The sequence below is a fragment of the Catharus ustulatus genome, chromosome 4, assembly GCF_009819885.2.
Source record: "Catharus ustulatus isolate bCatUst1 chromosome 4, bCatUst1.pri.v2, whole genome shotgun sequence".
NCBI lineage: Eukaryota > Metazoa > Chordata > Aves > Passeriformes > Turdidae > Catharus > Catharus ustulatus.
In genome coordinates, this window is record NC_046224.1 from 74,766,503 (window position 1) to 74,779,350 (window position 12,848).

Consider the following 12,848-nt stretch of genomic DNA (forward strand, 5'->3'; position numbering starts at 1 on the left):
CCATTTGAGCCTCTCTGCTACCCATGGCCATAGTGGTTTTGGAAACCTCTGGTCTCCTGCTGCCCTAGGTGAACTGGCCCACCATGCACAAGTGTGACGTACAGATTTATTTAGGTAGCAAATGCAATTTTACAACTCACTGCTGTGTGAGTTTTGAGCAGGGAGTAACCCAAACTACACAACACAAACTCATCCATCCCTGTAGCTTAGATGCTGTGCACAGGCATGGCTAGCACTAAGTTGCATCTGGGGGGACAACATTTCCCCAGTCCTGCTTGCATGCCCAAACTAAAAGTGGAGCTTGTGGCCCTCTGGTTCCATGTGTGCCTTGGAGTCAATACCCTCAAATACGGACCCAATCTCAAATTGCTGCTTTAAAGATTTCCTCAAACAATTCTGGTCTTCCTGCTTACCAAACAATGACAAATCTATTGCAAAAATGCTTCAAACCTGTCAAGTCCATTGCTTTGTTCACAGGCAAGTAAATGAAATGTTTGTAAATAATCAAAGTCTTGATATGAGCTGTCCTCTGTCTGTTTTCCTGGCTCATGGGTCCTGACAAAGTAAATAGTTCCCATGTTTTATGGAAGCATTCACACAGTCTGGGATATTTTACTTTTCCACTGATAGGCTAGCAGTCATTTAGCATGTATTAGCAGATGACAGATGACTTCATTTATTTGAGTGGGACATTTCCACAAAAAAACCTTAGGCAGATTTACCTAAGATCACATGGTAATCATGTAACAGTAGTGTTGTGGTTATGAGCCTCTTCCCAAAAGGCTTTAGAAGTAATTTCACTGTATAAATTAATACATAACATCAACTCCCCTTCCAGCATTTAGGCTGTAATCGTCTCAGACAGTCAAATGTGCCTGAGCAAGCACTAACTTTTTTTCACCCCCCTCGCTCTTTCAATCTGATTAGGGTGGTGAAGAGGCCAGCTGCTTCCATTTAATACCAGTCTGCAGACCCAGCAGTGAGATTTAACACAATGCAAGCTGCAGATAGTGGGGCAAGGAGAGTGGGCCCTGCAAGGCTGTAAATGAGGCCCATTCTGTCAAAAGGTGCTGATGTCTGGCCAAATTTCTCCATGTTGGACATCATTTGCATAGGTATAAGAAGGAGGAACTATTAGTGGAAGTAAGAGTATGGCCTAGGAAGTGTGTTCAGAAAGGCATCAGTAAACTGGCCTCCAACACCAAACCAGACTTTCGAAGTTTGCTGCTTTTTTAGGCAGTAACAGAGAAAAGCATCAATTGGCACAAACCGGAGTGGTCCTGTACTAGAGCAATATTGTGTAAAGCAGCTCTCACTATATCCTGCTTCCTTCAGTGACTGCTCCTATCCTAGGTATCCCTCTGTTGTGTTTCTCTTAACTCCCATCTCCGGGCAAGTTTCCACAGGCCCTTGCATTTCAGAGGCTGACGGCACAAAGCATTGCTCTGACATCTTGGGTGACACACACTGTGTCACTCCCCCCTGCAGCTGAGCGTACAGACACACGTGCATCCTGTGCACAGGAAAGACATGCAGCTGAGAGCACACATATGACTCAAAAGCTACAGCACGGCTCACATGCATCCATGCTTTGCTGGCTTATTGAGCAATTTACACTTTTTGTACACTCAGGAGCTGTAGACAAAGAGGATCTGCCAAATCGCCCAGGCTTTGGGCAGGCAGGCGGCCTCTTTCTGTCGTGGCTCAAACAGAGCCAGTCCTTGCCTCCCCACAAGCTCTGAGCTATGATGGCATCTTGGCCTTTTGGCTGCCTTCCTGCACCCTGCTCCAGGAGTACCTGGGCAGAGCTTGCAGACATCCTCTGCAAAATGCCTCAGGCAGAAGGCAGCAGTCCTAGAAAAAGAGGTTTATCGAGTGAGGGAACATCTGGATGCAGCAGGCGGAGGGAGCCCAAGACCTGGGATCCACAGCTGTGCCTATGACTGGCAGTGAGAGGCAGTTAAAAACTCAGGGATGGCTGTGGGGCCACGACACAAACATGGCAGAAAATGCAGAGCAGCCCTCCCTGCAGCACAGCCCGACCTTGCCTCTTATTTTCCCTTCCTTCCAGAGCACCTGGTCCTCACTCCCTCCCTTCTCCTGGCTCTGTTTTAACTCTTTGCTCCCTCTGGGATGAGACTGGATGGGGAGATTAGCTCGAATTAAGAGATTACCCGTTCTTCCCCAAGTAATCCTGCAGAGAGCTTCCAGCTTGTCACTCATTAAAATCCCGAGTCCCTTTTTCATGGTGGTTTCCAACTGCCAGTAAGCTTCCTGCTGCCTTCATACAGAGGTTATTAGAGCCAATCCCCCACCTTGATCCCCCATCCCAAGGGCAGAGAAGAGCAGAGTCTGTCCTCACCCCATTCCTGCAGAAAGCTACTCTGATTTCCAGGGTCACCCAGGGAAGGAGGTGCAGGCAGCAGGCAGCTCTGGAAGGCAGAAAAGCCAAAATACCCACAAAAATCCAGCTACAGGATTTTTTGGCATTATGTTAAAGGATGCCTTGATGAAAGACTACAGGATGGGGCAGGGAAGGCCGCACAGCACCAAGTGATCCCATGCAGCAGCATCCAGGTGTCAAAATCTGGAAACTCAGGGCATTGGTTTAGTGTTGCTGTCTTGAATTCCCTGTAGGGTTTAATGGTGGAGACTCATGGTGCCACCAGGAAATAAAAATAGTAACTGGAACAGGATAAAGAAATCAGAAAAAAAAACCAGTGGTGAACTCTCTGAGGTGAGGGAAGGTAAAAGCTGGAGGAGGACAGCTCTGGTGCTTGCCAAAATGCCTAATCTTGGAGGCATGTGGATAATGTTTATAATTTACCCAAATCCACTATAATTCCATGTTTCTGCTACTCAGATCTTTCAGAGATGAGCTTTGGGAAAACTCATTTTCGACCCATTTTCCATAAGATGCAGGAAAAAGTAGAGAGGCAGAACCAAGGAGGGCAGTGCTGAGGACACACAGGTGACATGGTAGCTAAAAGGTGTAGCTGTGTCCACTGATGGACACACAGCATTGGACTCAGTAAAGCATCTTTGAAAAAGCCATGGGGGTCAGAGGAGAAAACTGCAATTCCTAAGACCACCAGCTCACCCTAAACGCTCAGTAGGACCTGGCCTCCCAGAGTAAGGAGCCACAGCAACTTTTACAGCATTTCCCTCCCTTATTTTTCAAGTCCTATCTGCATTTTGTTTTTTGACACACCACATAATTGAAGGGACACTTCTACCAGATTATTCAGTGTGCTGGGTAGGGCACTTTCCACTTTCCTGCAGAAAAGAGGTTGATTATCCCTTGCAATAAACTCCCCTTGGTATCTCTCTGTAACCACCCCCCTGGTGCCTCTGTATTGGTGATTGGTTTTGCTCTGTGATTCTCAAGAGTCTCATCTCAGCCTCTCTGAACTCACTGCCTACAGAATGCACAGTCTCTTTTTTTTTTTTTTTTTTTTGCCAGTCCATTCTGAATATGCTAACCAGCCCAAGTCCAGGTGGGAAACCATGGGACTCATACAGATGTTTTCCATCTAAATAACCATTTAAAAATTCTTCTTCTTTCTTTTCTGTCCCAGCTACTTTGAGATCAATGTCACTACTTCATGCTTCACTATTTCACCAGCTTCTTGTAAGGGACTCTGTTCAAGGCTGAAGACAACTGAAATTCAATAGGTTATCTAGTCTCCCTTATCTCCTGTTTTTGCCACACTTTCAAAGAACTAGAGCTGATAAGTTTTCTTTCCTCTGGAAGCTGTGCTGCTTGTGCTAATCACATCCGCCAGGAGTTCTGTTACCTTAATTTCCATTTCAACCTGTTTATCACATCTTGAAGAAAGTAATTTATGGGATTGGATCTACTGCCTTTTGGAAATCCTCAAACTGCATTTGTTGACTCCAGTACAATGGCAATTTTAATGAAACTCCACAATTCTGTCAGTAACAAACCCCCTTCATTTCCCATTTCTTCTCTAAGCCCACTCCTACTACTGACTTATGGCATTGTAGTTTATGAGACTGTTCCCACATACCACTTTCTGACAATTATTTTGAAAGAAGTAGCTCTGTGGTGAATTTTTCAGAGAACAGAAAAGTGTAGCTCAACCATGCAGTGGCTGGTAGTGTTGACTTTATCCAGCTGCACAGGATGTCACATCAAACTTGCACCCCTTCAGCTCCCTAGAAATGGCTGTAGAAACACAGACCTTATTTTTATTTTGATTCTGAGCATTTTCCCTTGCTCCTTTCACCTCTGCAAGTCTAGTAAATTCTCCAATTCTTTAGGTGTGTTCCTGTTTCCAATTTGCTAAATTATTTTGTCTTTGTTTTTTGCCTTTAGCATTTTGCTCTTACCATCCCCTCAGTTTCCTTTCCTGAAGAACACCTGCTTTGACTTCAGAAGCACTCAAAAATCCCTTCCCTTCCCTTCCCTTCCCTTCCCTTCCCTTCCCTTCCCTTCCCTTCCCTTCCCTTCCCTTCCCTTCCCTTCCCTTCCCTTCCCTTCCCTTCCCTTCCCTTCCCTTCCCTTCCCTTCCCTTCCCTTCCCTTCCCTTCCCTTCCCTTCCCTTCCCTTCCCTTCCCTTCCCTTCCCTTCCCTTCCCTTCCCTTCCCTTCTCCTCCCCTCCCCTCCGGGACTGTCTCAGATAATCTTTCAATAGCATCTGTGCCAAGGGAATGGAGTCTAATTTTCTTTCTTTTGATCAAAAGATATTTTGACTAGTTCCTTCCTTATCACTGCAAGCTCCTTCCTCACCCAGGATGTGCTGTCACTCTGCTGGGAGTCTTCCCCCTCACTGTGCAGTTGAATTTAAATACACCATAGCCACCCTTATTACACAATTCAACTTCATTTGTTTTAACCAGCTCTGGTGGGTTTTTCAGGAACAAGCAAACCCCACTCTTCTCCTTCTCTTATACTCTCTTACCTCTTCAGGTATTTTGGAAACAAGTATAAAGCCATTGTTGTCGATGAGGAAGCAGTTCAGAATCTGCAGAGATGGAAGAGAAGCAATATTAAAGATGGCTTTTTCCCTGTTTGTGTTCAGGATGGAGCAGTGTGGCTTTGTGATGATGGCAACAGCCTCAGCATTTCCATGCCAAGCCCCACAGCTCAGCTACCATGAGTTTACACAATTCTTTTCCCGCTCTGCCTCCATTTTGAGGTATTGAGTTCATGAACTGTGACAGAGATTGTCTCTGGCAAGAGGCAGGATATTTGAAGTGCTCTTCTCTTTAATAACATGGCATCTAATGCTTTCCATCTTCAGATTTCCGAGTCTTATAGCCACTCATGAAATAACCCTCTCCTCACCATTGAGTATTCAGTGCTGACCTTATTTTTATTTTGCAAAGCAGTAAACAGACACACAGAGTTTAGATGAAAGCTTTCAGGTCCTGCAGAGCAAAAACTAGGAAGCAGAGAAAATCCTACATGAACATACCACAAAAAATCTCTGGTGATCTTACTTTTCAGGGCAGAGGAGCTCCTGTCCCCCATATTCCTGATACCAAGGCTGAAGCAGTGCCACAGACACAAAGAGAGGGGTCCACCATGCATCTCAGCCATTTTTTTTTTTTTTTTAAGATCTAGGATGCCAGGGAGACAGATTTAAAGGAGATGGGCTTTCACTGACTGGAATCCCAATGTCTCTGCCCTGGTCTGGCTGGGGACAAGACCTAAACTGTGGATTTGTCTCATTAGGATGAGGTCCCTGCCCCCAGCTATGCAATCTCTTGTGAGGACACAACAAGGCAATGCCTTTTTTGGGGAGACAGAGATCTCCACAGAGCAGGTGGTCAATCACACCCATCACAGGTACCAGGAAGAAACCGAGGCAACTTACGTCATCCTGACAGCTGAGTGGACAGGCTCCATCCACGGCACTGCACTGCAAAGGGAAAGCAGAGAATTAACCATGGTGTGAAGGAAACTTCCCAGTCTAAGCATGCAGGAGCTGTAGCAGTCACTCCCCCCCACCAGAGGCTTTCACTGCTGGGACTGAGGCAGTGACCCCACAGGTCTCTGCTTGACTCCCCATACACTGCACGCGCACACAGCCAGACAAATTTACCTTACTCGTTCAACTCCGGGCTTCCCATAGCAGGGTCTCAGACATCCAGAACCTTAAAGCAATTTATTAATGGTGCAGCAACACAGAAAGAGCTCAAGCTGGTGTCTCTGAGGAGGGGCCCCAAACAAAGGAAACTGGGCTTTTGTACCCTCACAGTCCATGCATGTGGTTGGGGTTGTCCTGATGTGACATGTGCTCCTTCTGTGTGGGCACCTGGCTGTCCTACACATCCCTGTAGTGCCCTTTGTTGAGCAAAGGGTCAGTGCCAGTTCACAGCCTCTTGCCTGGGGCTCCCAGAACTCAACCTGCAGCTGTACCCAGAGCCACCTGCTCTGAGTGCATCCCTCAGCACATGGCATGAGCTTATCTTACTGTCTTCCCCTTGGGACTGCTGGGCTAATGGTTTCCAGGACAGTATCTGATGCAGCTCTGCAGTTCTGCTGGCATTTCCCCCAGGACAGGCTCGACAGCACGCACAGGTAGCACCCCCAGGTCAGCCACTCCAACTCCCTGCCTCTATGAGCAACATGCCCTTTCCTGAGGGCTCAGATCCAGCACCTGCCTCCCTGACATGCTCCCAGCAGGACCTGTGCACTCCAAGCAGAGGAGGCACTTGTAAAGAAAGGGCAAAAGCAAAGGTTATTGTGCACCAGGGAGAAACCAGCATGCATTTCAGCATCTGTTAGTATCTGGACTAAGAACATACCATGGTATTTTAGTTCAGGGTTCTTCTCAGGCAGGGATTTTTTTGTTGTTGTTGTTGCTGTTGGTTTCTTTATTCTCCAGACAGCTAATGATAAAATAGGATGTGAATGGTGCACATGTAGCCCAAGGCACCATCCATTTCTTTCATTTAGAATTTCTGTGTAGTGGACTTGACATGTGTTTCACAACACTGAATGGGGAGGGGACACGAGGGGTTAAGTGGTGAGTAACAAAGCCCTTCAGGTGCTTATTGATTTCATAATTGTTCAGAGTTTGCCATGGCTGCATGTGTCTGTCTCTTTGTGTTATTTTTTAATTCTGTTTTCTCCAGTAGCAGAGGGAAGAAAGCTGAGATGGTGTTGCCTTTTCTGAGCGTGGAGTCCCCTTCCTGCCAGAGGTTTTCTGGGGTCAGGGAAGGACACTGGCATACCACATACACAGTCTGCTCTCAGCCAGCTATGCACTATTTTCTCAAACCCTTAGACATTAAATTAATCTCCCTTTCTTGGTGATTCTCAGTAACAAGAGATAAATTGGACATTGCAGACCACAACAAGACTGTAACTTTCAGTTAGAGTTTTTTTTCTCCCCTTGAGTTTTGCAGAACAAAACTGGTTTTCCATCTCTCTGTTCAATTTCAGAGGAGGTTTGGAGATGCCTGAGTTTGTTTCAAGTCCCAAGTCAGGCTTTGCAATATCACATGTTCCCACTCTGAATGCAGCTGGCTTTTTGAGACTCCAGGGATTGATGGTTTAAAAAAAATTCCTTTATCCACAGTTGCAAACACCATCTCACCCCTGCTTCACCACAAAGCAGCATGTGGTTGTTTTATTTCCCTGGATGTATTCCTAGAGGTGGCCCTGTGCTTCACCCTGGCATGTTCCTTCTTTTGGTCAGCAGAGAAACATGGTCACAACAAACCACGCTTAGGGCATTGGGGATAACAAATACAGAGCCCAGGGTTCAGGTATCAGAAGAGAAACCATCCCATGTGAACCACAGTGGTTTTCCACAGAAGGGGCTCGTGTCACACATCTTCCTCAGCAGTGTGACAGCTGAGTCGCACTGCCACTGCACTTCCAGACCTGGAAAAAGTTCCAGCAGTGCCTGGTGCTGGGCAGGACATACAGCAGCAGCACCACAGCCAGGACCCTGGTTTGAGAGCACTGGCAGCTTGCAGGAAGCCTCTGAGATGGGCCAGAACTGAGCCTGTGCTCCCAGGTTGTTTTGAGATCACATCTGCTGCTTCAAGGGCACAGCTCCCACCTCAGGGACCAGCCTACCTCACAGCATCCTCCTGCTGTGGTCAGGTCTCTGTGACCCAGAGCAGTTTGAGCTTTGCCAAAGACACTTAATTACTGTGAAGACAAACACAGCCTGTGACAGGTTTGGACCCTCTCCAGTGGCTGCACACAAGGGACAGTGCCTACAATATGACGGCACACAAATGACACAATTAGGAAGCCAAGCCTGGCTGCAAGGCACGCCAGGATGCCTCCCTGTCCCCAGCTTTTGTCTACTTACATCACTGTCATTGGGCTGGGAGGCACAGTGTGGACAGCCAGAGCAGCACAGCATCAGTGCGGCAGGAGAGAGAGAGAAAACAAAATCTGTTAGTCATTCCTTCGTCCAATAGCACTCACAGCTTGGGAAACCACATGGAGCCTTTATTCACACCAGCACCTACCAGGGCCACGCCTTGTGGCCACTTGGCACTCAGGCCTCCTTCACCTGCTTTCATTAGGCCTCCCAGCTTCACTATACATCTGTTGGGGCTTGTTTGTGTGAGAACTGCCTGGGTATGGCCCTGAGGAGGGTTTTCAAAAGCTTTATGTTGCTGTTTCAGGGTGTGCTCATGTGCTTTGCAGAAATCTATTTCAGCTCAGGTTAGGTTTATGTGATCTCCCACCTATGAGGATGCTCTTGCCACCACAGAGCAGCTTCCTGCTCTCCTGTCTTCTCTGTCATCCCATCTGATGACAGTTCCCTCTTCTGACAGCAGAGAGCCACTTCTGCTGTGTGTTGCTACACTGCTGTCATGCTCACCCCTCCAGTAGACCTCCCTGAAAGCAAAGCCTGGGGAGAAAGCCCTGGGTGGTGAGGGAAAGGTGTTTCATTTTTCTTGTTCCCTAGACCAGGGGAGTTGTTTTAATTATTCCTCTTCTTTCAGTCCAGAAGAGTATCTAATATTAGGACAACACCAAAAGCTTATCCCTGCAGTAAATAATTTTTTATTTTGGCAAGCTGGTAGTGTTTTGTTATTGCTAGCAAGATGACAAGAGAAGGCAGTAGATTTTTTTTTTCTGTGTGCCCAAAGTTGCAGATTTCCATGAGGTTTCTGAAAGGCTGAATGAGCACAAGAATATTTCCACAATTAAATGTGTCAGATGCAGCAGAGCTAATGCCAGGCCAGGATACTCACACTGTCACCACAGCATCTGCAGAACAGACTCATGGCTCACACCGCATTAGTGCCCTCAAAGGATTATAGAAATGTGTGAATTCAAACTAATCTACTTCATAAATCTTTTAATGTGAATTCCACAAAAGCCCTCATTAAAATGCCATTGTATGTGATGTAACACAGCATCGACCTTGCTGATGAAGAGCATTAAACTGTGTCTCTGCATGATTGCTGATGCTCCTACCTGTTGCATGGCCATCCAAAACTTGCGTTGCAGCAAATCCAGCTTTATTTGCACACCCACAGCTGCAGGAAACAAAAGGAGAGGAGGATCAAAAGAGGAGCACTGAAGACAAATACAAGTTGGGAAATGAGGAGTAAGTACACGCCCAAGGTGATGGGATGGAAATCACAATTGCAACCTGCTTTCAAGTGTGAATGGTAAGTGCTGAGTCAGACTGCCAAGTGAGAGTCAGAGGTTTAACAAGGGAGAGGAAAAGGGGACACTGACTGTACCGAGGTACTGAGATTTCCGTCACACTAAACACGACGAACCTACAAACAGATCAACAACAACAACAACCAAAAAAAATTCCCCAAAGCCCCCAGGAGTGGCATGAGCTTTTTGCCTTTGTCTTTTTCAGATTTGCCTGGTCAGAATGGATGTTTGTGATTGCCCCAACCTCAACTCCTACACCATGCAACATCAATCAGAAATAAAGTAGGCTAGTGGGGAAGGGATTAATTTGAAAACCCACCTGTCTCAAGGGGGAACCACAGAGATTTAGATTTTTCCTAAGCCACTACAAAAGCACAGAATTATGAATGCTGCTTGATAGAAAGGGTCGATTATGAGTAGTGATTTGTTACCTGGTCCCAGCCTAGTGCACGGTGGGATAAGCAGAACTCCGTGTGTGTGTTTCTTAATGAAGTGTGTCCTAATTTCCTGGCTTAATTTCCCTTCCATTCCCAGCATCATGCTCCTGAATTAAGGCATAGTTGCAGAGGAAAAGGAACAGTGCAGGGTCTCTCTGACAGGACAACCTGGCTGTCCCTGGGTAGGCTGCCTACAAGCACACACAGTAACCAGTGCAGTCATGCACAGTCTGGCACAGTGATGGGGAACAACTGGGCTGTGTGTCAACTAGTTGAATCCAAGCACTCTGGAGGAATTACTGCCTCGAGCAGGACCTTGAAATAGAATATAAAGTGCAAGTGAGGGAGAAAAAGAAATACAGGGAGGGAAATCTGGAGCCTTTTTTCACAACACCAATATCAGGAGGATGAAGTGTTACTGTTTCTACAGATTTCCTCTGAATTAGAAGGAGCTTCAAAGGGGGAACAGATCCTTTAAATCTGAATCATGCCGTGTGGGTGCTTTTAAGCTAACAGTGTGATCTGATGCTCTAATTCAGATGGGTATGAATTTAAAAAATCATACCCATACATATGGAGCATGCAATGGTGTATTTTCTTGCCTCATGCACAGAGACCCTGGCACCTGGCATCAGCTCTGTGTTTTATACCAGTATCCTTGTCACATTCCTACTGCTGGTACACCTTACAAATCCCCTATATCAGAGGCAAATTTCTCATCCAGCTCTCCCTGCTGTAAACTGAATCTGACTGCCTGTCTGTAGGGGAAAGGAATGATTCTGTAGAGTCGCATTGCCCTAATCCTTGCAGAGCACAAACCAGACAAGACAAAGAATGCAAACAGAAGAGGAAGGACAGGGCTGAGTGTGGCCTGGGCTAAGATTCCTTGGCTTCAGCAAGGCTGTGGCAGGCATGGTTTGGCTTGGTGCCCCTGCTGACAAACCAGCATGCCATGACAGCAGGCAGCGGTGATGCTGCTGCTCAGACCCATGAGGCCCACGCACCTGATTTGGTATATAGCTTTAAATAAATTCATCCTTCCAAACCATCTCAAGGTAGAGTCATTCCCTTTATCACAGCAGATCACAGCAATGGGATATGCGCATTACGCAGGACATACAGTTTCCATGAGACTTGAAGAGGAGTCCATACCAACATAACTAATCTTCCACTGCAGACTTACTCAGTGGCTCTTGATTTTGCCAGTGGGAACACTTGGCCTCAAACTGTTCTTCAGAGAGGTCTTAGCCCCTGGTTGTAAATCCTTGTTTCTGCCCAGGAGGCGTAAGTACCACATACCTAGCCTGGACAGAGCTGCCTACAACATGATGAAGAAGTAAACCTGGGGGTTGGACTGGTGGCCAGTGGCAGGGACAGAAAGCAGCAGCTACTGGCAAGCACTGTGAGAAACTTTCACACATCTGGGTGACCTGAGTAAGACATGGGAGCTGAAGAGAAGCAGGCCACAATCAACCCCCCCAGTGCTAGTAAAAAATAGTCACCTGTGCATCTTCACGCTATTGGTGAGGTCAAGGAGAAAGGAGGAAAGCAGTGATTCAGTCTGAGATAAGGATGATGCTATAGCTCAAGTGAGAGGGAAAAAACTGGAATAAACTCCTCTGTGCTTGTTCCAAAGAATAGCTGATTGTTAATGAGCCCTTTTGCTCTGGTGGCAAAGGGTATGCTGCATCAGCAAGAAGATGTGAGGTCCATGAAATGATGAGTGGCTGCTGCAGAGTCCCCAGGGAGACCATGGCTAATAGTTTTATTCCCACTCATATGCAAGCAACCTGTGCCACTGCAGCAGCCCTGCAATGCAATAAAGCAGGAGGACAAGCGGTGCTGAACACCTGGCACAGGTGGGCGTCACTGTGTTGACATGGTACCCAAAGCAGTGTACCACTTCCCACCGTGCCTGCAAAGCCATGGCTGCAGTGGGCCTTCCCTGGAGCCGCCCTCCGTGGAGAGAAGAGTCTTCCCCTCCACCTGTTCATCCCTCTGCTGAGCATGCCTGCTTCATTAGCTCATCCCCTGCTTGCCCTCTCTTTCTGACTGCAGTCTCTGGCTTCTCTCTTTGATTATCCATATGTTGCTCACATAAGGAGCTTTCCCCAAGATTTAATTCTTGGGCCTGCTGCACAACAAAAAGGCATAACAAAGTCTCAAGATTGCATCCTGCAGAGAGCTTATCAAGATTTACCTTGCCATTCACAACCTGCTTTCATGGCAGCTGGTTCAATGGTTACATAAAACCTGTGATTCAAATGGAAGGTACCAGAACAGCCATGCCTGTACCATCCATTTGCATTCTCTATTCCCTATTGCTTAATATTTTTCTTCTTGAATCAGTAGCTTGAAATTTACTTTGAGTACTCAAAAAATTTCACTTAAAAAGATAACTTCCAGACAAATTAAAATGAGCAAAAAGCTCAAATCAAATGTGTTTATGACACTGGACCTGATAGAAGGGGGTGTTTAAATAGATCAACAAAAGAGTATTCTTAACAAATGCGAGGTATTCATCAAGATGGAGGAAGGCAAGATAGGGGTCTGATTTTTTGGGGGAAGGCTACAGGAGCCCATGGGAGAGCACAGAGGAAATCCCAGCAGAGGCACTGGGCTGGATGTGGCTGCTTACTGCATGCCTGTACCAGCAGGCGATGTCAGGGAGGGCAGGGAACGCCTGTCTCTGATGGATGTCACCGCACCTGACACACGCACCTCCGGCTGAACACACTCTGCTGCACCCAAAGTTCAGGGGCACGAATCTGTCACCCATTCCCCTCATCCCA

The 12,848-nt window shown here is 46.8% G+C and overlaps 1 protein-coding gene across 2 annotated transcripts in view; it reads right to left on the reverse strand.

The window, feature by feature from the left end:
* CACNA2D4 (calcium voltage-gated channel auxiliary subunit alpha2delta 4) overlaps positions 1–12,848 on the reverse strand; it is a 117,804-nt gene that overhangs the window by 15,962 nt on the left and 88,994 nt on the right. For both annotated transcript variants that reach the window (XM_033057445.1, XM_033057446.1), the window contains exons 27-30: positions 9,425–9,486; positions 8,301–8,315; positions 5,844–5,888; positions 4,926–4,988 (exon numbers count right to left, since the gene is read on the reverse strand). In XM_033057445.1, coding sequence (XP_032913336.1) covers positions 4,926–4,988; positions 5,844–5,888; positions 8,301–8,315; positions 9,425–9,486 — 185 coding nt within the window. The remainder of the gene's footprint in view (positions 1–4,925; positions 4,989–5,843; positions 5,889–8,300; positions 8,316–9,424; positions 9,487–12,848) is intronic.